Consider the following 22948-nt stretch of genomic DNA (forward strand, 5'->3'; position numbering starts at 1 on the left):
TGCATTTGTCTTCAGCCCTCAGAGTCGCTAACTGATAGTCAGTACTAAGTGATAGTCTTTTCTTCTTAAGGGCTCACCTAGAACAGTTGTATTCCAGTCACAGGCTGGTTCAGCCCCCACTGGCTGCGTTTTACGTTTGTGGTTACAGTGATAGTAGCCATTACCCGGATATGGATTAGGTTATTTTCCAGATCCTTGAAGTGGTTCAGATGCTGAACGAGTGCACTCCGTGTGATACTTTCTTGTGTGTCCTGTTACACAGGAATTTCTATTTCATATTGCTTGATGTAGAGCCAGATGCAGCTGGGCTGTGTTTGGAGTATATCGCATTGGTCATGTGGTCATGAATGGTTCATATGTGCCATCTGTAATATCACAACACCTGCATGTATTCCATTAAACTTATTTCTCCTTCTGGATGGTAAGCAAAATATCATAGAAACGTCAACAGCTTGCTCTTAATTTATTATTTCCTTTGGTGTCCTCGCTTTAAGTTGCATATTGCCGTGAAATCTAGTCTAATCAATCCCAATTCTAGTACTGCATGATTCTTCCTAGCCTCCCTTCCTCCTTGCTTCTGGTGGCCTACAGACTAGTATTTCTGTTCTTCCCAGCCTCCCACCTACATGATGCCTTTGTGCCCTCTTCTTGGTCTTGTCAGATCCATTTCCCTTCCTTCTTGATCTGTGCCCTCCCCCTGTCCTTTCCTAGCCATGATTGCCTAGCTCAGCCAGTTCAGACTCTTTCTCTGCTCCAATTCCTCACCAAACATCAGTTTCCCTTACCTCCTTTGGCTTCTGGCTCACATTTTCCTACCAACTTCCTTTTCTAGCTAATTGTGTTCTCCGATCCTTCAGAACCTTCATGCTAACCTGGTTTTCTGCTGTTTCTCCTGTTCTGATTGCAGTGCTGGTAGGAATTGAGCAGAGGGGATAGCTTCTTTCTGTGCTGTTTTTTTTGTGTTCTATGCTCATGTACAGTAAGTGTGAGCAGTAAACATAAACAAAAACTGGGCTAGAGTATGTTGAGTTGGTCTGTGGGGACAGCATGCATATGCTTGTCAGGACAAACTGCTGGGATGTGTGATACGATGGAGTATCTGCTTCATGGACTGAATCTTTGGACATTTTAGCCTTGAAGCACTAACAAATATTTCCTTGGAGAGTGTGTATTTCCCAGCCCCCATGATACCTTAAATCTGGATTTGGGCATTTTCTAGTGGAAATAAAAAATAACAGCATTAACAAAAAAGCATAGCCATGACAAAAAGGTCTCCCTTTCTTTCAAGTCTTCACTCTAAAGAACAAAAACTGTTGTGGTTTAAGCAAGCAACTCTAAGTTATTTTTTTTTCTAATGCAGCAAAACAAACCTGCTTCTTCCCTGGTTTTGTGCTTAAGAACAGTAGAACCAATCTGTGAAAAATTCTGTAAACATTGAAAATTCTCATTCTTATACTGCTTAAAGATCAAGATTGGACTCTGTTAACGTAAAACGCTGTTTGTTACTGGAACATAGATGGAGGTGACTGGTTCAGCTGAATAGGCACATATTGTAGCAGAATGTAAATCTGGAAGACACGCTCCTTAGAAGTCAGAAGATATGCTGCTTTATTCCTGCATTTAAGAAAAATGACTCAATTCTGGATAAGTTATAATGTTGGTATGGAATTGCCTCCTTCTAAATTTTGCATGGTTGTGAAGTGTTAGTTATAGTAAAATGAAGTACAGTGTAATTTTTCAGAAAGTCTAGGGTCATTTGTAGGTGAAGAGTTTAGACATAGGTAATCCAGATGCTGTCTCCGTTATGGCATTTTAGAAGTCATGATTAGTAAACTGAGTTTCTTATCCAAACAGCTCTGATTGAATGCGTCCAGCCCTGCAGTGGCTGTTGCAGGGTTGCGAGGATTTCCGGGACATTTCCCAATGTTCCTGCTGCTTTGAGTGCTCTTGAGGTCCAAATTGTCTGTTCTCACTCACAAGTTGGCTTTGCTGATGAGAGTAATCTTAGAACTAGTTTAAATATAATATGTTTTGACAGTTCTGTGGTTGAGATTGGTTTAAGTTTTTAAAATTGGCTGGTTAAAATAAATAATGTACAGCTCACAAGGGAGTGACCATTTGTTGCTATCGGTATGGTCTGCGTAGCGCTTCAACTAAGAAAGTCACAGTTTATTTCTGAACAGGAGGGGGCACTGTTTAAAAGGACAACATTGTTTTCAAATTAAAGCACTTTTTTCCCCCCTTTTCTTAAAGCTTCTGAAGGAAATATCTTTCGAAAGAACTTTGTAGTTTGTTTTTGAATGATGAATGCTACCCCTCTCGGGTTCTCTGCCCTGTCCCCTTGCTCGGCTAATTTGAGTGAAATGTGCTTAGACTTCTCTTCTGTACAGGTTTTGCTAAAGACAGTGTTCCTCACGTTTTTTTGTCTCCTCCCTTTCTTTCCTCCTCCTTTTCTAGGAAGTAATATTTTGTATCATATGCAGACTGCTCTGTATATTGCTTGTGGCATTACAACATGTCGTTTCAATATTTTATTGTCTGTCATTTCATTTCTTAAAATATGGATGTGATGCTTAGTTTTCTGCCTTTTAAAGAAATTTTCCTCCTGTAAAGACTTTTTGGTGTATTTACGCATGAAAGAAATTGAATACATAATGATAATAATTGAAAATACAAATATTCTTAGTTCAACCAAAAGAAACTAGGAAGATAAGATTTTTGGAATTGCTATTTTTATTAACTTTGTATTACTATAGTGGATTACATTTCTTGGGGATTTGCAGTGTCTGTGCTGAAAAACTTAGTCTTAACTCTGAGTTTACAAATACTTTGTACTAAATTGTTAATTTGTTTGTTGGCAAACAGTATTGTTGTAAAAAGGCAAAAATTAGTGGAAAGAATGGCAAAAGGTTTAAAGAAGAGGTGTTTTATGTCATCTGAGTTTCATATGGGCCTGAATCTGGAATTGTTGTATGTGTAGCTTTTATTTAACGTACATGAAGTCCTTAAGATCCATAAGTGAACACTTCTCTTCAAAAATAGTAAGTAAATCTCATGTGTTTCTTGAGTGATTCCGATGAATCTATGAGAAGGAAAATAGTCTTCATTCCACCCATCTACATAAAAGTTGATAATAACTCAAAAGAACCAGCATTTGGTACTTCCCAGTACGTCTTGCTTTGCACTGACAATTTGTAGCATCTTCTCATGAGAAGCTGTAATGTTACAATTCTGATGCGTATTCTTCTTTGCCTCTAGTATTTTCACAACAGGAAAGAAAAGCCAACCACAGTGTGTTTTGCTGGGCAAAGGCTAGCCAAAGGGTTCTTCAAATCCTCTAATTTATGATCTTACTCTGGTAAGATGTGGAATTGCCTTGGATTAGGTACAGTTTGTAGAATCCCTCTTACCAAATGATTCTGGCCTGTAAAATTACAGATAACTTGGAGCGTCTGTGTCTTGGTGCCCATTCCTTCCCCTGATGATTGATGTTCTTGTGGTTTCTAGATGGTTATAGTCTGGATATAATTACCTGGTACAAATTCATAGATTACCTGCCAACAAAATGATAACTCCTACTTAAAAAATTGCTGTTTATTTCATGATATGATATAATTTGGCAAAGGAATTTCTTAATGCTGTAAGTTATTTATTGATAGCATACAAGTAGGAAACGAAGTTGTATTCAGAAGCTGGCTCTAGCAATGGTTACAGTTGTCACTAAATAATAGCAACTATAGAAATGGTCTTGATCATTAATCTGCTCGAAAGTTATTAAAATTTGTCACCCAAAATTACTAAAAATAGGATTTTTTTTTTTTTTTTTTGTAATTGCAAAACAGCAAAATGATCCTAAAACTAGGCACAACAGCTTGGGTGGGAGCTGGGGTGGGAGAAGGCAAAAAAAGCCTGCATAGCAAAATGTGTAGGCTGGTTGAGCCAAATAGGCCAAACAGCCAGTGCAAGCAGGATAATGTGCAGAATGAAATGGAAATTAGGAGAATTAACTAAGAATTTAAAGAATTACAACAGTCTTTTAAATACTTTAAAAGCAGGAACAGTTTGGAAAATGAGGTAATAAAGGAAACTGGAAACTGCAAAAAAGAGGATTGGTGTGTTGGTACCAGTCTTCAGTAAAAGGTGTTCATAGAAACATTTTCAACAGATGTATTGTTTTCTAATAATAGAAGATACTGCACTGTCAGAGACAGATATGTCAAAAGAAGCATTGTCAGAACAAACTGGGTGTCGTGCTTCCTGTAGTTCTTGATGTGGTTTAAGAACAAGGAGGCAGATCTGAAAAACTGTGAACATTATACCTCTCTTAAATAAACACAAAAATCACAGGTTTGCAAGTCTTGTGGTATGAACTTAAGTTCTGACAGTGACTGAATAAAGCATTTGGAGAGTAAAAAATATGAAGCTTCTACCTGAGTGTGATCTGATGAAAATAGAGCTTTCCAGCATGGGAAAAGAAAATCGGGCCTCTCCAATCTGTCAGTTTTTGCATTATGCAGTTGGAAGATGGACAGATTAAAGACTTGATCTGTGGTTTTTTTTTTTGATAGCTTGAAGTTTTCTATGAGTGGGTAGTTAAGAAAAGTTAGTAATCAGGGACTAGAGCTAAAATAGCCCATGAGAACAGTTTTTGAGGAGTTGAGTAGCAGACTGTGGATTTGTGGTGACACAAATCATTATTGCGACAATGTAATTATCTATCTATAACAGGGTAATAAACCTTGTGCTATATATTTTGACTGTAGTAAAGTTTTTGACACTTACGTAATTCTTTCACAGACAAGCTAGGGAAATGTGATGTACGAGAAATAATTAAAAAAAATAGTTCGAGTGATCAGAAACTCCCTGATATCTTAGCTCTTGTGTTACATAAAGAATAACTGTTGGTATTTCATGATTGACATAGAAGGCAGTGCCTCAGAACTGATGTTGCTGGATATTTTTCTCTTTTTTTGCTAAAAATAGGTGATGGAGTAAAATGTGGATGACCCCAAAATCCTCATGTGATCATGAGCTACAGGGTGTTTGTTGTGGCTTTTAAGAGTTGAGGGGCAGGAGGAATCTGGAGCTGATTTATAGTTAGAAGAAATAATTTTTTTTACAGCCTTATACTCTCCTTTAAAATGGTTTCTTGAGGTGTGGCTATCTCACAGAAGAGTCATGGAGGCTGGCCTCAGCAAATCTGATCAGTTTTTTCTTCCTGAAGCCAGGGATTTAAAGCATTCCAAACAGTCCCTGTGTCAGCACATCCCCATGGGCAGTCAGATGAAGTCCTGGTGTAAAAGCTGCACTTAGTGGCCCGAGAGCTCCATGTAACTCTGAAGGCCCACAAAGCTGAAAGGAAGTAAATATATACAGCAGGATTAGAACTAAAAATTACCTTGGCCAAATTGTTTACACAAATAAAAGACCAAGGCTAGAGTTAAAGGTTGGAGCAAGTCCAAAGTACTGTGCTTAATGAGAAATAATCAAGTCCTTTTAATATAGTATGGGGGATGTTGGGTTAGAGAAGGGTTCTCGGAAGACTTGGTGATAATGATGGGAAGTTGAACATGAGTCAATGATGTCATATTGTTAGATGAAAGACTAGTATCATACTGGATTATATAAAGACAAATATGGCCTAAATGACTGTTTCTCTGCCCTGCTGCACATTGGTAAGGTCTCAGCTGGAAGGCGAAGCCTGCTTCTGGGTACCATATTTCAAAAATTATGTGGACAACTGAAGAGAGTTGATAGAAGAACAATCTATAGGTGAAAAACATTGCGTTTGAAAGGTAACTTGGAAACGCCAATTTTTTCCTTAAAAAAAAAAAAAATCAGAAAAATGCTGCTGTGATCAGAGGGAACTACTGTGGCCATCTAACCATCCCTTCCTAAAGCATTCTGTACACTTTCACATAGTAGTTCTTAAATGAAGATCCTGTTACCATGTGAAAGCCTAAAAAAATTCCTTGCTTAATGTATAAAAGTAGCCAGAATGCTACTTGGTATTCAAAGAATGAGAGTGTTAAGAAAAGAAAAATCTTATGAAAAATTTTACAAGCTAGTAATTAACGTAATAAGGGTTCAGACATGACAGAGAATTTGGTTTTTAGAGATTTAAGTAATTGGGAATAGAAGAGCAGCATACAAAATAAATGATACAGATATACTATTAGCTGTTTTCTTTCTCAAGAGGAGTAAATAAAGGCAGCCCGTGAAGCTGTAAGACTGGATATGTAAAATTGGTAGTGCATTGCAGAGAAGATTTTGCCTTTTAATATTCTGCAGTTTGCTGCCTTATGTTCTTAAGAGCAAGATGCTAGTAGAATTAAAAATGAAGTAGACAATTACATAGATCAGGAGAATAGGAACAATTATTAAGATATTCTCTTGGGGGTTTGGAACAAGCTAGCAGGTAACTACTGGCTTCTTCAAATACTGAACTAAGTGCTGCCAGTTGTTTGCATGCCTCAGGATCAATACGTGAAAGAAACTTAATCAGATTTAGTGATGGTCTTATTTTCAGGAGGGTAGGTTGCAGTACAACCTTGCAGTTTGTAGATACAGAGAGAGATTAATTGAATACTTCAGTGCTTTTCTGCTCTGCGCTCATGTGCTGCTTTGTAATTCTCAGTGGAAACTACATTTTTGCACAGACTGGTAACTGGTTCCTTTTGCAGTAAAGGACAAGCTCTATGGCGTGCAGCAGGAGCTTTAAGAGGTTATTCTTCTCACATGTAATTACTCTGGTATCTGAGGTGGCCATCAATACATAATCAAATGTACCAATATTTTACGAAGGGTTAAATATTGTAAGGCAATAATCTCATGAAGAAGTTAGTTATGACTGGAAATTTGCTTGATGTAAATCAAAGCCAAGGAGCTAGTTCTCCCTATGCTGCCAGGAAGCAGGACAGTTTTGCAAACTATCATTCCGTACTTCTTGGTGTTCACCATATGAATAAAGTAAGATAAAGAATCTGATGTGACAATTTTAGTATTATACTACGTTTTCAAGCAGAATTTCTACAATTTAATATTTGGTAAAAACTTAATGTTGAGGAGTTAGAGTTTTGTATTATGTTATGAGTCCAAGATACCTGATTTCCTTCAAGATGTCTAAACAGATTTGTGCCTGCCTTGGAAAAACTTCTAGTCATATGCCATTTGAGTATCTGAGTTGTGTCAATTTTCCCTTTTGGCTGAGCCATCAAGCTAGAAAACTCTAATGTAAAAAAGCAAAGAAATTGCTTATGTGTTAAACTAATTGGCAGAAATGCAGAAGTCCAAATACTACTTCAATGAGGTAAAAAAGTTCTTTTTTTCCCCTTATAACTGAGAAAAAAGTCATTTGTTTCTGTGAATGAAGAAACAATTCTCTTGTTTCTAAGAATAAAGCAATCAATCACCACAGTGGTGCATTGGTGTATCAGTGGTGGTCTTATGTACATAGTTCTCCTGGTAAATTCCCCGAGAGAACAACTTTGATCTGTTTGGACTAGATGACCTTTAAAGGTCCGTTCCAACCCAAACTATTCTATGATTCTTTCCTTTACAAAAGTGAATGTTTGAGGCCAGTCAGAATATATTTATATAATTTGATAGTCTTGTGAAGGAAAAAAAAAACCCCAGAGCTATCTCTAAACCAGAATGGTAAAGTGACCCTAGAGTATTATAGCTGTGTTGCTTTTGTGGCCTAACTGCTTGAGTCATTTATCATGGTGTAGCAGTATGTGTTTTCAGTGTACTCTCAGTACTACTTTAGGACAAAAAGATGATTTGTGTAAATGCAAAACTTCAGGAAGGAGACTCTGAAAAGATATATCCATTGATTTAAAGGGAGATGGTACCATAGCTGAGGTTTCTGAAAATTGCTCTTGCATATTTAGGGCCTATCATGTTTTAAGGACTTGCTTAATTTTGACAGTAAATGTTAAGATAATATTGTGCTTCTACTTCACTCTATCTTGTAGAAAGTCACCTGTAAAGTCCCCAAATCCCTTTTTGCTTAGCATGAGACCCATTCCAGAACAGTCTGCTGCCTTAGGATTGTCACTTTGCGGCCAGTATTTCTTCCCAGAGTAAAATACTTAGTATGCAGAGTATAAACTGCAGGCCTAATGACATGAAATTTAATTTTGTAAATGCTATTTGTATATAAAATAAAGCAAATGTTGTTATAACCATCCAGCAATTGACTGCTTTATTCAGAAATCAATGATAAGGACCAGTGAGAGCTTTTAATTTCTTTTCCCAGCCCGTGGGTATTGGCACCTGTAGGTGCCAATTACTGTCCTACTGAAGCACAGCTACACCAGCAGAGGGTTCTTTCTGATGCTGCACCAGGAACTTCATCTTCATTTCTGAATTTCAGAATTTCACTTCAGAAATCTTCATTTCTGCTGCTTACGAAGGTGTCTTAAATCTTTCCTGATGTCTATTTTGTATCTTAGGTGATCCATCTGCAAACAGGTGTTTACCTCTTTTGCTTTTCTGGACACAAATGGGAAACATTATATGAATGTGTTAGACCCAGTATTTTTTTTTTCCATACTGGGTTTAGTGATGTATTTGGTGTTTTTTCTTAATGGAGAGTTAGGTTATTTTGTGATAACTTTATTTACTGGAAAAAAAAAATCCTAATCATTCTGAGGGAGACTGGGAAATAATGACTACACTGTTAATCAGACTTGCAAACAGATGGCAAATAATTGGATTACTTTGAATTACTTCCACTTTATTGTTCACGTCTTTTAATGCTTCTTTTTAAGCATCACATGTTTTAGAAGCCTGATTAATAGGATTTGAACTTTTGGGATTGCTTGTTAAAATATTGTAATGTTGTTCAAAATTATCACAGAGATTTTTTTGTTTGTTCTTATTTATGTTGTAATTAGGAAAACTGAAAGTGTCTGCTTAATCTAAGCACCTGAAACTTGCAAAGGTTTTATATGTGTTGTACCCCTAAAAGTTGATTTGGGAAGTGTCACATAACTTTACCTCTCAATTCTATCATGCTCTAAAGATGAACCATGTAAAAAAACTTAAAACCATATCTACTTACTCAGGAAGACAGTCAGCTGCAAACTGTTGGAAGCTGGGAGACTACTCAAGAAAAATACTAGATAGGCTTATCCTGTTAATTTTGGCCTCTTTTTTTCTCCATTCCTGGAGACAGAATATGTAGCTATCTGGGCCTTGAGTCTCATCTAGTGCATATGTTTTCATATTCCTCTGCTAGTCTGTTTTTCAGACACCAGCTAAACTTTTACACCCATCAGCACAGCTCAGACAGCACAAGGACAGATTTGCTGTGCTTTCGGTCCTCCCAGAGTGTTATCAATAGAACTATTGCCCAAATACCAGTCGCAGGACTATATCCCCTTAAATATACCTTTACAATCCATTTGGAGAACATGAGTTTCCAAAAAGTTTGAGTAAAATGTGAACCAGCAAGGTTTGACAGAGGTGTGTTGCAGAGCAATTCAGCTCAGTAGCTCTTAAAAAGCAGAATGGACTTGACTTTTGGAGTCTTTTAGTTTTTCTGGTGGTGATGGCAACAATGCTTTTTAAGCTGTATTATACACAAAAAGTGTGTATTCACTTCAGGAGTGATTGAAATGTAAGTGTCACGAAGGTGCATTTTCAGAATAAAACAAACCCTTAAAGATATCTCCTTGTACAGGACGAATGTAGTTATGCTCTGTCAAGATGCACAAACAAAGGATAATTTTCCTACTTACATAAATTCATGTTTCTGGTGGGTTTATATGTTTTTCTCTGCTGCTTGCAAAATTAGCATACTGGGATCCCAAACAGGCCCATTCAAAAGAGGAGGCATCTGTCAAATTCATCTGGTTGACAAACATTTTGGAGCTGAGCATGAGGCTGTTTTCTATGCAACAGGTTTCTGTGAGCACAGCTGTGCCGGTTAGGAATGTGAAGAGGTGTATTTTGATTAGAAGCCATTAGCAAATATGTTGTTACTTTGGCAAAATTTTTCTTTTGCTGGTAAAATTAGTCTACTCGGAGATGTGTCTCTGTAAATGGTTTTACATTCTAGTGTGAAGTGTAATTTGGCCTGGGAAGCTATATTTGCCCTATATTTGCAGTGCTTTGACAGTATGTCTAGAGTAGTAAAGGGCTCTGGCATTGACACAGACCAAACTTCCAAAATGTGTCAGTAATCCAAATTTAAAAGGGTGGAAGCTGAAAGGAGGTGTGTTGAAACAAAGGTTGCTGGGCAACAAATGGGAGCTGAAAGGACCCCTCTCTGTTGGTAGTATTGATACCCCTGCATGATTCAGATCTGCTGTGCACCTTTTTAGCTGAGTGACACTAAATCTTTGAGTTTGTGCTGGTTCTGTCATCAGCACACAAGCAGCAGCTAAAATGCATTTTTTTTTTTCCCCTGTAAGTGATTGAGCTAGCCTTTTGCAATGGCATTAAGCATCCTAGTAGGAGAGTTCTGCTGTTTTTTCCACTATTATTTCTTCAGTCACACATAGCCTGAATATCACAAATACCGTGAGTTTAGGAATAAGAAACATTTGTAAATGAGTGCTATTCTGAAAAACTGTGTTCCCATTTCTGGTTCAGTATGAAGGATATATGAAGTTTAATGTACCAGTCATAATTCTTCCTTGCATTCAAATTAAGTATTGACTTTCAGCTGTGCATGGAAGTAATATTTTTCTTATGCCTTCATGCTTGTTGCTTGTTCTTTCATCTAAATAGCACCCTGAAATTACCAGTATTTTGTACAAAAACTGAAACTCCATAATTTTGGACTGTGTCCTAATGAAGAATAACATAGCAGACAGAGAGCCTGTGAGTCGTAAGATTTGACACTGGGTTAGTTTACAGTGCATGAAACTAGATTAGGCACTGAAAGCCTGGATATGAACAGCATAGCAACACAGTACAGTTGTGGAGACACTTACTGATGGTTTAATGTTTATTTTTCAGTAGCTATTATACTTGGATTGGTGCCTAGCCAAGTTAACAGAGATAAAGCTGGAAGATTTTAGGCAGCTTTAGAAGCCCTGCAGTAGGCTTTTGTAAAGCAGTATGTGTTGTGTTTGAATTCTAATATTCTAACGAGAAGATCCAACAAAAGATCACCAAACACTTTATTTGTTATTATGAAAGGTTTCTCTGCTGATTTCCAAAGGAAATATTTTCCAGGGAATCTCCTGTTTTGTAGCCACCTTTTCTGATTTCTGTTGTTTTATTAATCTTTTTTCCTTGCTTGATGGACTTATTTCATATGACGATTGCAGGGTTTTTTTTGTTTCCTTTTTTGTTTGTCTGTTTTACTGTTTAGAATGGTGGGATTTTGAGATGTCACCAAAGAAATCAATATGACTTATTAAAATGGTGCAAAGATCCAGTGTCTTTGTTGTGCCTGTTCACTGTATTTTCTGTGGGTGTTGTTAGATTGGTAGGAAGACTGTTAAGTAGCTGATGTTGACCTGAAAACGGTTCCCAGTAAGCATATGGTCTTCATTACTTCTGTTTTTAAAATACTGTGATAAAATAAAACACTTTGTCAGTAGCTAACAAAGAGAAAGAAAACAGTTTTGGGTGTAGAAGACACAAACTATTGAAAAATAGCCTGTATTTTGTCATTTTTCGAAACCAAAATGGTGGCAGTATCTGGCACTCTTCCATGTACTTGAACATTAAAAGCATTCTGCATCCCAGTGGTTATGTCAGAGTTGGCGGAAACCCACTGATCTGCAAGTTGTCTTGTAGAGAAAACTTTGTCATTGGAAGTTGTAGATGTTACTGCAAAGTAAGGGTGTAATGAGAGTAGGCTTGTGGATAACAGCCTTCCCATAAGTAAAAGTTCCTGTAAAGGGAAGAGAATAATCTGTTTGTGATACATGGGACAAGAAGCAACTGCTAAAATTTCAGCAAAAAAGATTAAACATTAAGCAAAGCTTTCTCATAGGTAGGATGACTTTCTTGTCCAGGAGTAGAGTCCTTGTGGATATTGCAAAGTCAGGATAGGGGTACCTAGTGCCATGGTGATCATGTCTTGCAGTGAACCCTGACTACCTTTTCAAGAGGAAAATAGGAGGTCAAAATTTTATAACCTCTTTTAAGAGAATTTTTGTCTTTTTGCAAGATGAATTATTTTGAAAGAAATCTTTTAAAATCTTTCAAAATAATTTTATGGAACTGTGACTACAAGGTGCTTATTCATAGAAAACTATTTTCTTTGTACACTAAGAAGGGTTATCGTAAATCATGTACCTTCTCAGGGTATATAATATATGATTGTCAGTTTCTTATATTTCTGTCAAATAAAAATCATGATGTTAAAATATGTAGGAGTGTTTTTGCTAATGAATCCTAATTTCTTTTACCATTCAAACTGAAAAACCTAAATATAGTATCTTTACTTCCAGACCATGTATTTTACTATCTCCTCTGCTATAAATTGCTCTGGTTCTATTAACTTTATTGCAGCTCTGAAAACCTTCACAAAGTGATATCCCAAGATGCTTGAGTACTCTGTCCAATCAAAAGTTTGTTCAGTTGTTCAGACTGAACAACTGGTATCTTGTTATATAATCATTTGTATTTATTTATTTAGAAGGTGTTTCTCATCAATGAGATATGAGTCAGTGAATTTGATTAGAGGTAATTATGTTAGGAAAATCTTCATAGACAAAGGAAAAAAAACACGTATGTGAAATACAAGTTGTGTCCTCTACAGATTTTTTTTTTTTGTGAAGGCAAAGATTCTTTTCACATATGACGCTTCCTAAGGAACCAATTGGCAAAATCTGTTAGTAGAAAAATATTCAAGTTAGGCAATACTAAGTAATAAATCAGTTATTAGATTCAGTTGTTTCAAACAACCAGATGCATTTACTTTTTACCATTCCATGTATTAAATTCCTGTAAATGATCAGCAACTATTATATTTAACTATGCATTGTCTAATCAGGGAATCTGTTAATGTTAAGAATATTCAAGATCACTTTCATATGTATTTCCAAGAAAAGGCTTTTTCAACTTTTCTTTGTGTTCATTTAGTCTCTAATGTACTGGTAAGTTACTGCAATTTTCCATTTCTATTTGATCTGCAAAAACAGTTCATTTAAACTTCAAGGTGGGATTTATACCTTCATTAGCTTGCATAGAAAATTAATGTTATATCAGGAATGCAAATGAAATTCATGTTACAGTTCATGATTTCAGAAATTGGACGTAGGTGCCTGCTCATTCTTTGAGCTGAGTAAGGGTTGAGCTGTTTTGTGTGTATAAACCAAAGATAACTCTAACCAGTTATTTTACTATGTCAATAAAGTTATTGGGTTGAAAAGACAGCCTTGAATTTTAAGAATGTATTGTATTCCATATAACTTACTTAATCCACTTCGGGAATTAAATTTTACAGATTTGTTTTGGAAATTTTTGAGGAAATGTTTGGAAAGTTTAGAAAAAATTCCATACTGATTTAGATTTTGTTTGACACTCCTTTCCAGCTTCAGCCCCTTAAGGGACTATGTATTTGATCTTAAAGTGAGAATTCAGGGTCATAGTACACATACTCATGTGTGGGCACACATATGGACGTGCAATCCCTGGGTGCAGTGGGGTGCTTAGTCAAGGTCAGCTTCTTCACTGGACATTGCACAGATTTGTCAGTCAATAAAACTGTGCAGTCACAGCAAATGGAGGTCTGTTCAGGTAATATCCACTTTAGAATGTATGTTTTCTGATTTTGATGGGAAATAATTATGTGATTAAGTAGTTACTTTAATTTTCTGCCATAAGGTCATAGGATAATAATGTCCTTATCAGAGACTACTGTGTACCTGTGGCCTCTGAGCTGAGGCCTCTCTGAGGCTATCCTGACACTGTACTGCTTGCCCATAGCATTATAAATATTCATAGAAAATACACCTTGCAGGTACTCCTTGATTTCACACATTTTTTCACTACAGAAGTAGCAGGATTGTTAGTATCTGCTGAGCTGAAGGCTGGCATCTTTCTGTTGACTCCTGGCTGATTCCCAGCATTAGCCAGGTGTTTCTCACATGCATTAGCATGGCGGAGGTGGGTGGAGGAGTTCTAGTAAAGTAGCTGAGGACACATAAAAGTTTAGTACAGGCAGCTCACCTCAGTATTTAGCTAGTTTCTATGCAGGTTTTGCAACCTGGATGGATTCAGGGGGAATGTCACTGCTACACGGCTAGGAGTAATTGACTTCACTATTTTAAAATTAGCTTTTGCAATGTAAGTATTTGGAGTCGTAAGATTGGCTGTATCTGTACCAAGCAGGGTACAAGGAGTAAGTTGTTACCTTCAAGAGTATGTAGCTAGGAATATTTGTATAAACGCAAAGCGATGGTGGGCAATTTGGGGGTGTCTCAGCCTCCTTACAAGGTGGGGAAAAAAGTTAGAGTACTTAATCCAGTGTCATCTAAAAGCTTAAGCTTTTCATTGCAATTTTATTTTCGGAAAATGGTCACCATGTTGCATTTGAGTTCCGAGATCACATGGAAGAGTGCCTCCACTTAGATTGGGAAGCTGCTTCTCCCTTGAAATTCAGAGTGTGACAAGTTAAACTTTAGTTGACTAAGCAAAAGAGAGTGATAGTAGCATCTCTTAGGTAATTACAATTTAGGTTACGGAGGGAAGAATTGCTTTCTTGTAACTAATATTTGGCATGTTGAAAAGCTAGAAAATATGGCCCAGACATTTGCAGACCTGATTAAAAGCCTGTTGAAAACCAAGCTTGTGTTGTTTGAAATGGTCCATGGCTGTGTCCCAGAAGTTGGTATTTTCAGAGGAGTCATGCGAGGCTGGGTACCCAGATCACATGAAAATTGAATGGAGTTGAACAACTGGCAGAGGCAGTTGTTTGCCCCCTTCCAATCTTTCAGTAGCTAAATCCTAGCAAAAAGTCTTGCATTTGATTTAATAATTTTGTTTTATCTTTGCCTTCCAATTTGTAACACCTGATTTTGTTTAAAATACAGGGTTAGAATGTCTAAATCAGCATGTGTAAAAGCAATAAAGTAATTGCTATATTGTACACATTCACAGTCATCAATTGGGAAATGAAATGTATTTATCAGCTTGTTGTTCAGATTTTATGCCTGCTGACTTAAGGTGGTGTGGTTTTTTTTTGTTAACTCCTTTCATCTCTCTTGCCAGTTTGCTCTGACTTCACCTTTTTTGTATCGGTTCTGATCTCCTGTAAGCTTGCCTACCCAGGAAGTTGTACTTCCTTTCCTTCTGACCAACACATGGCAAGCATTTTCCAAAAGTCGTTACTCGTTTTGCTAACGTATTTGGCAGCTCTGACATTGCAAAGTTTCATATAATGTGTCTGTTAGATTTTTGGCTTTTCTCATTACAGAGAATTGCTTGTGTTCTTCTGCTTGTTTCATTAATCTTTATTAAGTAAAGATGTAAGCTGTCTTTAATTGAATGTTTTCTTTTGGCAATAGAACGAGTCAAAAGGTGTTTCTGATTAATTTGTTATTCAGCAGGGATAGCCATCTATCTGGATTGAATTTGTGACAATGTTTAGGCCCTATTTGTAGAAATGCCTATGTTGAACATATTTTTCTATGTTTTGCTCAGAATATCCTATACAGGCTGACTTTATAATGTCATTTGTCATGTGAGAATTGAGCTACAGGGAGTTGGTCTGTGTTGACAGCATGTCTCCGTGTTGGTTTTTCCTCTCCTTTTAGTACAATGTGTTTTATATTTGGTCTTATAAAGTTTTATCATGCTATCAAATCATGAAGAAGTGCAGAAATGATGGCTTTTGGTTTTCTCTAGCATGTGATACAAATATTTTGGACAAAGGTCATAATAAGAAACGCTGACCTTTCTTTTTATGACACAGAAAATCATATTTATCCTTTCCTGTAGCAGTTAATTACAGGGCAATCATTAGCTTGAAAGCAAATTGTACTGAAGAAATGAGAGTAGCAATTTCAGGTGTTGCACAAGTTCTTTTGCTTCCCTTCCAGTTCCTGTGCTTTTAGTAATTTTTTAAGATTTACTTCGTTCTCTGTTGTTTTGTGGAAGGTACAACTGTGTGTGTGACCCACTATCCTGGGGAAAGTGTTAAATTCCATCAAGTACAAATCAAATACACAACAACCTGAGAAATGAAGAAGCTTTTTTGTTAACCTTTGTAAAAATCACAAATGAATCTAAGGTAACCTGTGTAAAAATATGGGTTTTAGGGTGATTGTCCTTTAAGTGATGATATTGCAACACATTGGTGTCTGTTTATCCCAGATGCTTTCAGGCAGCTCCTAGCAGAAATGAATTGTTTTTATACACATATTAGGAATCCTGTCATCATATCGTCAGTAACTCCTAAGCAAGGAAACGGGGTGTCCAAATGTGTGTTCAGTACACATCTTGGAATAGCATAGGATCTACAGACACATGGAACTTTGTCTGGGACAAAGTTGTTTGTTTGGTTTGCCTGCTTTCTTAAAATTTATGAAGAATGTGCCATAAATGTAGCTAAAAATCCCACTGTCATCTGGCAGAAATGAAATAAAGCTATGTTGTAGATGACATGGTATTATAAAGCTAAACCTGGAAAGACACATTAGTCTGTTTTTCTAACAGACTTCTTTTGGGAAACAGTTTTTGCTAGTATTTTTAAATTTAGTGTGACATTTTTGAGCATCTGGCATTTGGCAGCTTCACTAATAACACTTTTGTGCAGTCTAACAGCTTTTACTGTTCTTACATTTTTCCTAATCTTCAGCCTGACCTTTCTCACTTCATAATACTTATTTCTGTTTCTTAGAACAGAATCATTTAGGGTAGATTCCAAAGCAAGTATGTGTCTCTTAGATGATAAATATATTGACCATTTTAAAGTGGGTAAACTAGCAGTAGTTTGTTATGACATGTTATTTTTTTCCCAAACTTTTGTCCCATATGATGCATGCAAATATTATCATTTTTCCTGTGGTATGTTCCAAAGTTTGAGTGCCATCACATGGCACTGGTGCACTAAGCACAGAAATTATTAGCTTCATTGTTTCAGAGGTGACTTCTGCATTTCAGACTAATTGGCTCCCATTCATTAGGGCAGGAATGTCACACCAACCCTGGAGAAGTAGCTAAGATTTATTTCCCATTGAAAAGTGTATTTATTTTACTAGGTCTCTCTGATCCACCTAGAAAAATCTAGGGAAAAGGAATACTTTCAGTCCTTCCCTTGGTCGTAATTGTGAGTCTTCTCTTGTTGCTCTGTATCAAAGATTTGGCCATCAAACAACTGGAGGCTTTTCTAGAACACCTGTGAGCTGTATTATTCCATATTAGCAGCCTCATTTTATGAAACTTTAATTGTCTTATTCCCCCAAATATGAAAAAAATAGACACAGGATCAGAGGTATTCTTTTTAATGTCACATTAAGCATGTCTCATTTTAAATATTCATACACTGTCGGTTATGCTGCTGACTAGCAGAGATGGTGAAGATCTTAGTTAAGAATATTCTTTCAAAATTTCCAGCTGCAAATTTATCTTTAAAAAAAGATAAACTATTTTAACCACTTAAAGTTATGAAAAATGGGATGCTAAATATAGCCAGTAAGTTCACTTTCTCCATTCTTGTCTGAGATAAGGATACAGGATTGCTGGTGGAAAACTGTGGCATTCACTTTATACATGCTTGCCATAAAGGCCTGTGTTTCCCTTGCACTGGCTACTTTGTATCAGCTAAACTTGTTCTTTCATCCTTGTCTCATACCCAGTTCATTTTTCTTGCTCCCAAAAAGATAAAGACAATAAATAAAGGTACTCTTTCTTACATAGAAGATAGACTTGGTTGCAAGGTTAGGACAGCAACAGGAAACTTTAGGTGCAGGTGAATAAGGTGAATAAGCAAATAGTCCTTTAGTGGACAGCTAGAGTTTGTGTTTCTGGTGGTTTCAAATGCTTGCTCTGTTATGTAGACTAAATAATGCTTTGACAATGACAATTTTTAGGAGATATAGATGCATAGAGATCTGTTTGTTTGCAGATGATACCAAGTTGGACAGGAAGCCTCTGCAGAGGGATCTGGACGGGCTGGATCGATGGGCCGAGGTCAGCTGTATGAGGTTTAATAAGGCCAAGTGCCGGGACCTGCACTTGGGTCACAACAACCCCATGCAACGCTATAGGCTTGGGGAGGAGTGGCTGGAGAACTGCCCGGCAGAAAAGGACCTGGGGGTGCTGGTTGACAGCCAGCTGAACATGAGCCGGCAGTGTGCTCAGGTGGCCAAGAAGGCCAACAGCATCCTGGCCTGTATCAGAAATAGTGTGGCCAGCAGGAGTAGGGAAGTGATTGTGCCCCTGTACTCGGCACTGCTGAGGCTGCACCTTGAACACTCTGTTCAGTTTTGGGCCCCTCACTACAAGAAGGATGTTGAGGTGCTGGAGCATGTCCAGAGAAGGGCAACGAAGCTGGTGAGGGGGCTGGAGAACAAGTCTTGTGAGGAGCGGCTGAGGGAACTGGGCTTCTTCAGCCTGGAGAAGGCTGAGGGGAGACCTTTATTGCTCTCTACAACTACCTGGAAGGGGGTTGTGGTGAGGTGGGTGTTGGCCTCTTCTCCCAAGTAACTAGCGATAGGATGAGAGGAAATGGCCTCAAGTTGTGCCAGAGGAGGGTTAGACTGGGTATTAGGAAAAATTTCTTCTCCGAGGGAGTGGTCAGGCATTGGAACAGGCTGCCCAGAGAGGTGGTGGAGTCGCCATCACTGGAAATGTTCAAAAAACGTGGGGATGTGGCGCTTTGGGACATGGTTTAGGGGGCATGGTGGTGTTGGGTTAATGGTTGGACTTGATGATCTTGAAGGTCCTTTCCAACCTTAGTCATTCTGTGATTCTGTGATCTGACTGGAGGCTATGGTGGCTTGTAACCAGTTTGATTGTGAAACTGATGTGCTTTTTGCAGTAGAATAAAAACGGCTCATACTGCAACAATTTTCAGACCTAGGTACGTGAGGATGTAGCAGGTATCAGAATGAGTTGTGCATTCCTAGTGCAAGGTGTGGAATAGGGATTTTGGGAGTCGCATAGGTATTTGGGGGTGTGTGCAACTTTCTTTTGTTCTTTCCAGATTCTCTTTTATACAAATCTAGAGCTTTACATGAGATTAGGCATCTATGCAACTCCCTCTCCAACTGAAATGATGTAGAAACCTCTCGATTTTATTAAATAAAGTTTAAATTCTTTTGTCTCTCCTCTGAAATATATCCCCCAAAATAAAAATGTTAACTGGATTTAAGGTACTAAAATAAATTCTCTACTGGTAGAGACTATTTAAATACTGACTGTAGCCTAGGGAGGTAAACTCCACTAGAGGGCAGATCAGAGCAAGAGTGTAATCACTTGCCTTGTTTCATCTTGAGAGGTCATCGCTGTAAAGTGTATTCTTTTTGTATTCAACAAGGATTACCTTTTTAGCTAAAGTATTTTCCATTGTATCTAAACCTGATAAGCCACTAACTACTTTATACTAAACAGGAACCTATATTTAGGGTTAAGTGTGTGTGATTGCAAATCTACACTTTTGAATTCAGCATGCAAATGTGAGAGAATGCAGGGTGTTTGGACAAACATAAACTTCAGGAGGCATTTTTATATCTTTAAGGAGTTGTTTTGTGTTTTTATATATATACATACACACACACGTATATATGTACGTGCGTATATTACAGTTATGGTGAGGTCTGTGCACTGGGCTGAAAATTTTCTGAATGTAATTTTGTGCTCTCCTTCGACATTTTTGTATTTGTGTTCATCATTATTACTAAAACATCTGCACTGGGTTGCTCCATTGACCTATGTAGTTTACTAGAATAATAATGTTCAGCCTTTGATTTTTGTCTGGATAATGAGATCTTTCATTTTTAAGAAATAGCTATTTGTCTCTTAACTCTTACAGTTAGATGAATACCTCTTCTTCTAGGCATCTTGTATGTTCATAGTTCCTGGGACAAACCATTTCCAATAACAACAGATTTTGTCCCCACACTAGCTTTGTCAATTCAGAATTTGGATCAAAAGCAGAATTATCTATTTTTAAAAAAATTTTAATCTATTGTGACCTGTGAAAACTAATTAAACATGCCTTAAACTCTTGATTTTAACCAGAAAACCATTACATAATAACTTTTATTTTGAAACCAGGCTGCTATAATGTGTGAAAAGGACGTAAAAAATTGTGTTTCTGAAGTATCACTAAAAAAATGTATGACTTGTTGCCTGTCACCTTTTGTGAATATAGTGTTTGAGATGGGTGTTTGTCCTTACCAGAAGAGCATTGCAAAGCATTTTATAGTTGTTCTGTCTGCATACTAAATGTTTAATTTTCAGATGTTTTCTGTTTATGAAAACATTTGTGTGAGCAGACATGTTGAGATGTCTTTTCTTTGTTAATAATTGAGGCCAGTACATAATTTCTCACTTACTTCAATATGCTTTTCACTATTCAATTAAAGTTGTTTTGATTTTTTTTTTTAATTGAGCAAGATTTTGTTTTTGAAGTGGCCCCACACATTTAAGTGGTTTTAATGCTTTTAAAAGTGGTTCATTCCAATGAGATAATGGTATATGCCCTTCAGAGCATTTTTGGATGGATCCTCTGTATTTTATTTGTTATTCCTGTTATGTTTGAAAATGAGAACACTGTTATTTTCTGTAAACTTAAGTGTGTAAATATGAAAGGCAGTGTCATCAGTTGCTCTTTATGGTCTCAGCTGTTGTCAGAGACATGATTTCGAATGAAACTGGGTAAACTGGTAGTTTTTTTTCTTCTCTCTTGTGAGTAGTGAAGTCAATAAGATACAGATTTGACCATAAGAAAAGTGTTGAACCCTTTCTTCTGAAATGCTTGTTTTGAGGCTACACAGACAAAGTCAATGTGCTGGCTGTAGTGTCCTGATATTCCCTGTGACACTGACTGTAGAAGTTGAATTTCTTCTCAGGTTTGCACAATGTGGATCTGATATCTCCGTAAGAATATCAAGTAATTGAGATAGTTTGTGGTGTCATGGGGAAACAGGTATGGCTAGTGGATATTGTTTTGCTTGGTATGATTCACTAAATATTAAGTGGAGTAACGAAGTGCTTTAACTCCATTTTGAAGTAATCATTATTCTCTTGTACTGTACATTAAAAGTAAATTATGAATTTTGTGCATAACAGCATTGGTCCAAGTGGAGGAACTGAGGAAGATTACCCCAATGAGTAATGATTTTTAATTGTGTGCTGTAATCAACAAAGTTAATGTTTAGACTGTCACGTCTACCAAACAGACTGTCTGTATCTAGAGAAGATTATTCTGGGAGAATAAATTAAAAGGCATTTAAGAGATTCAGAATGTTTTATCTTGCAGTATATGTTGATATATTTTTATTTTAATACTGTCATCACAGCTAAGAGTAATACATGAAACATTGCCTTAAAGGTGCCAGCCAAACTAGGTATCTTGTCTATGACAGCTATCCCCTGTTTTCTCCTAGAGACATCTGAAAAGGGAAAAGAAAGCATGAGAATAGCTTTTGAATTTGCTACCTCTTTAAGGGCTCTGATGGTTTCTATTAATTCTAATAATAGCAATCCAAACATGTTACTCCTTCCCTGTTGACTTCTCCCCTCTGTGTTGGTGGTCACTGGTTCCATAAAAGAAAACCTGACTTGTCTCTTGGACCTCCTAAGGTCATTACATTGTACAGGCCCAGTACATTAAGTGTGTCCAATTTCAGCCCTAAATTATTAGGTTATACTGTGACTGACAGGGATTAATCCTTAGCAAGGGAATAGGATTGATATCTGTATTTGTAACCTCTTCAGTTGATCCTGCAAGACCTCCTCAACTGGAAGATTTTGTGGTTGTTGTTGGAAGAACATGATGAGTTAAAGCAGAGAAAAGCAAGAGAACAGCCTTCTGGCTACAGCTGTTAATTCTAAGTTAATTCTATAGCTGAACAAAACTGTATTTATGTAGTTCCATAAATTTTTTTTTTTGTTTTGCATTTCATTGTTACTAACTCTTGGCAAACTGTGTGTACTTGCTAAAGGGCCAGCCTTGCCCTCCATTGTAAACAATGTTTTATTTTGAAGGTAGCGCTGTTTAGATGTGGAATAAAGAGAAGTAAGGGGGCAACAATTCATGTGTCTAAACAATAGTGTCATGATTTTAGTATTGTTTGTGGTATTCAAGATATCTTTTTACGGCAGAATGGAGATACAACACAGGCAACATGGGCCCTGTTGGGCAGCAGCTGGAGGCTTTCAGAGATACCATAGAGCCTCTGAAATGACATCTGAATCCCACCTCAGTGACCCAGCAAATTAAAAAAGGAATTCTATCCAAAGTGAATGAAACATAGCAGGGCCAGGAATCTGTCTAGAATTAAGATCAAACACATCGTTAACCCGCACAGGATAAATCCAACCATTTACTCTTACAAGTGTGCAGGAATAAATAGAATACAAGAATATTCATTGGTTGTACAATCTGGAAAACTTGTCAACAACAGCTGATGAGAAATGCTAGTTGGTTCCTTTTTGTACTAAAACAGTAATATGTGTTTGTTGTACTTGTCTTTGATTGAATTACTAATTGTTCTCTTTCTGTTTTAGGTTATGGTCAGACTGGTCCAATGGTTCAGAGAGGTGGATATGACTCCATTGCAGCTGCTGTTTCTGGTCTCATGCATATCACAGGACATGAGGTATAGTGCTCAACTTAGAAGTTTAATAGAATCTTTGTACCACATATTAAAACTTGGTGCTGCACGGAGCAAGCTAACCTCTGCTAACACATCTATTATGCATGCCCTCCTGAGTCCAACAAGAGGTCTTATCTCTGGGAATCTAAGAAAATGATAGTGCTTATGTCATTCAGATATCTCACTCCAGGATTGCAAGGCCAATGCCC

At 37.2% G+C, this 22948-nt stretch overlaps 1 protein-coding gene across 1 annotated transcript in view; it reads left to right on the forward strand.

The window, feature by feature from the left end:
* The window catches only part of LOC104615689 (succinate--hydroxymethylglutarate CoA-transferase-like), a gene marked incomplete at its 5' end in the record, with an annotated part of 38157 nt that extends 15409 nt beyond the window's left edge, over window positions 1-22748 (forward strand). Inside the window, one exon of the mRNA XM_010293079.1 lies at window positions 22651-22748. Coding sequence (XP_010291381.1) covers window positions 22651-22748 — 98 coding nt within the window. The remainder of the gene's footprint in view (window positions 1-22650) is intronic.
* Between the last annotated feature and the right edge of the window lie 200 nt (window positions 22749-22948).

Source organism: Phaethon lepturus, unplaced genomic scaffold, assembly GCF_000687285.1.
Source record: "Phaethon lepturus isolate BGI_N335 unplaced genomic scaffold, ASM68728v1 scaffold18738, whole genome shotgun sequence".
Lineage (NCBI taxonomy): Eukaryota > Metazoa > Chordata > Aves > Phaethontiformes > Phaethontidae > Phaethon > Phaethon lepturus.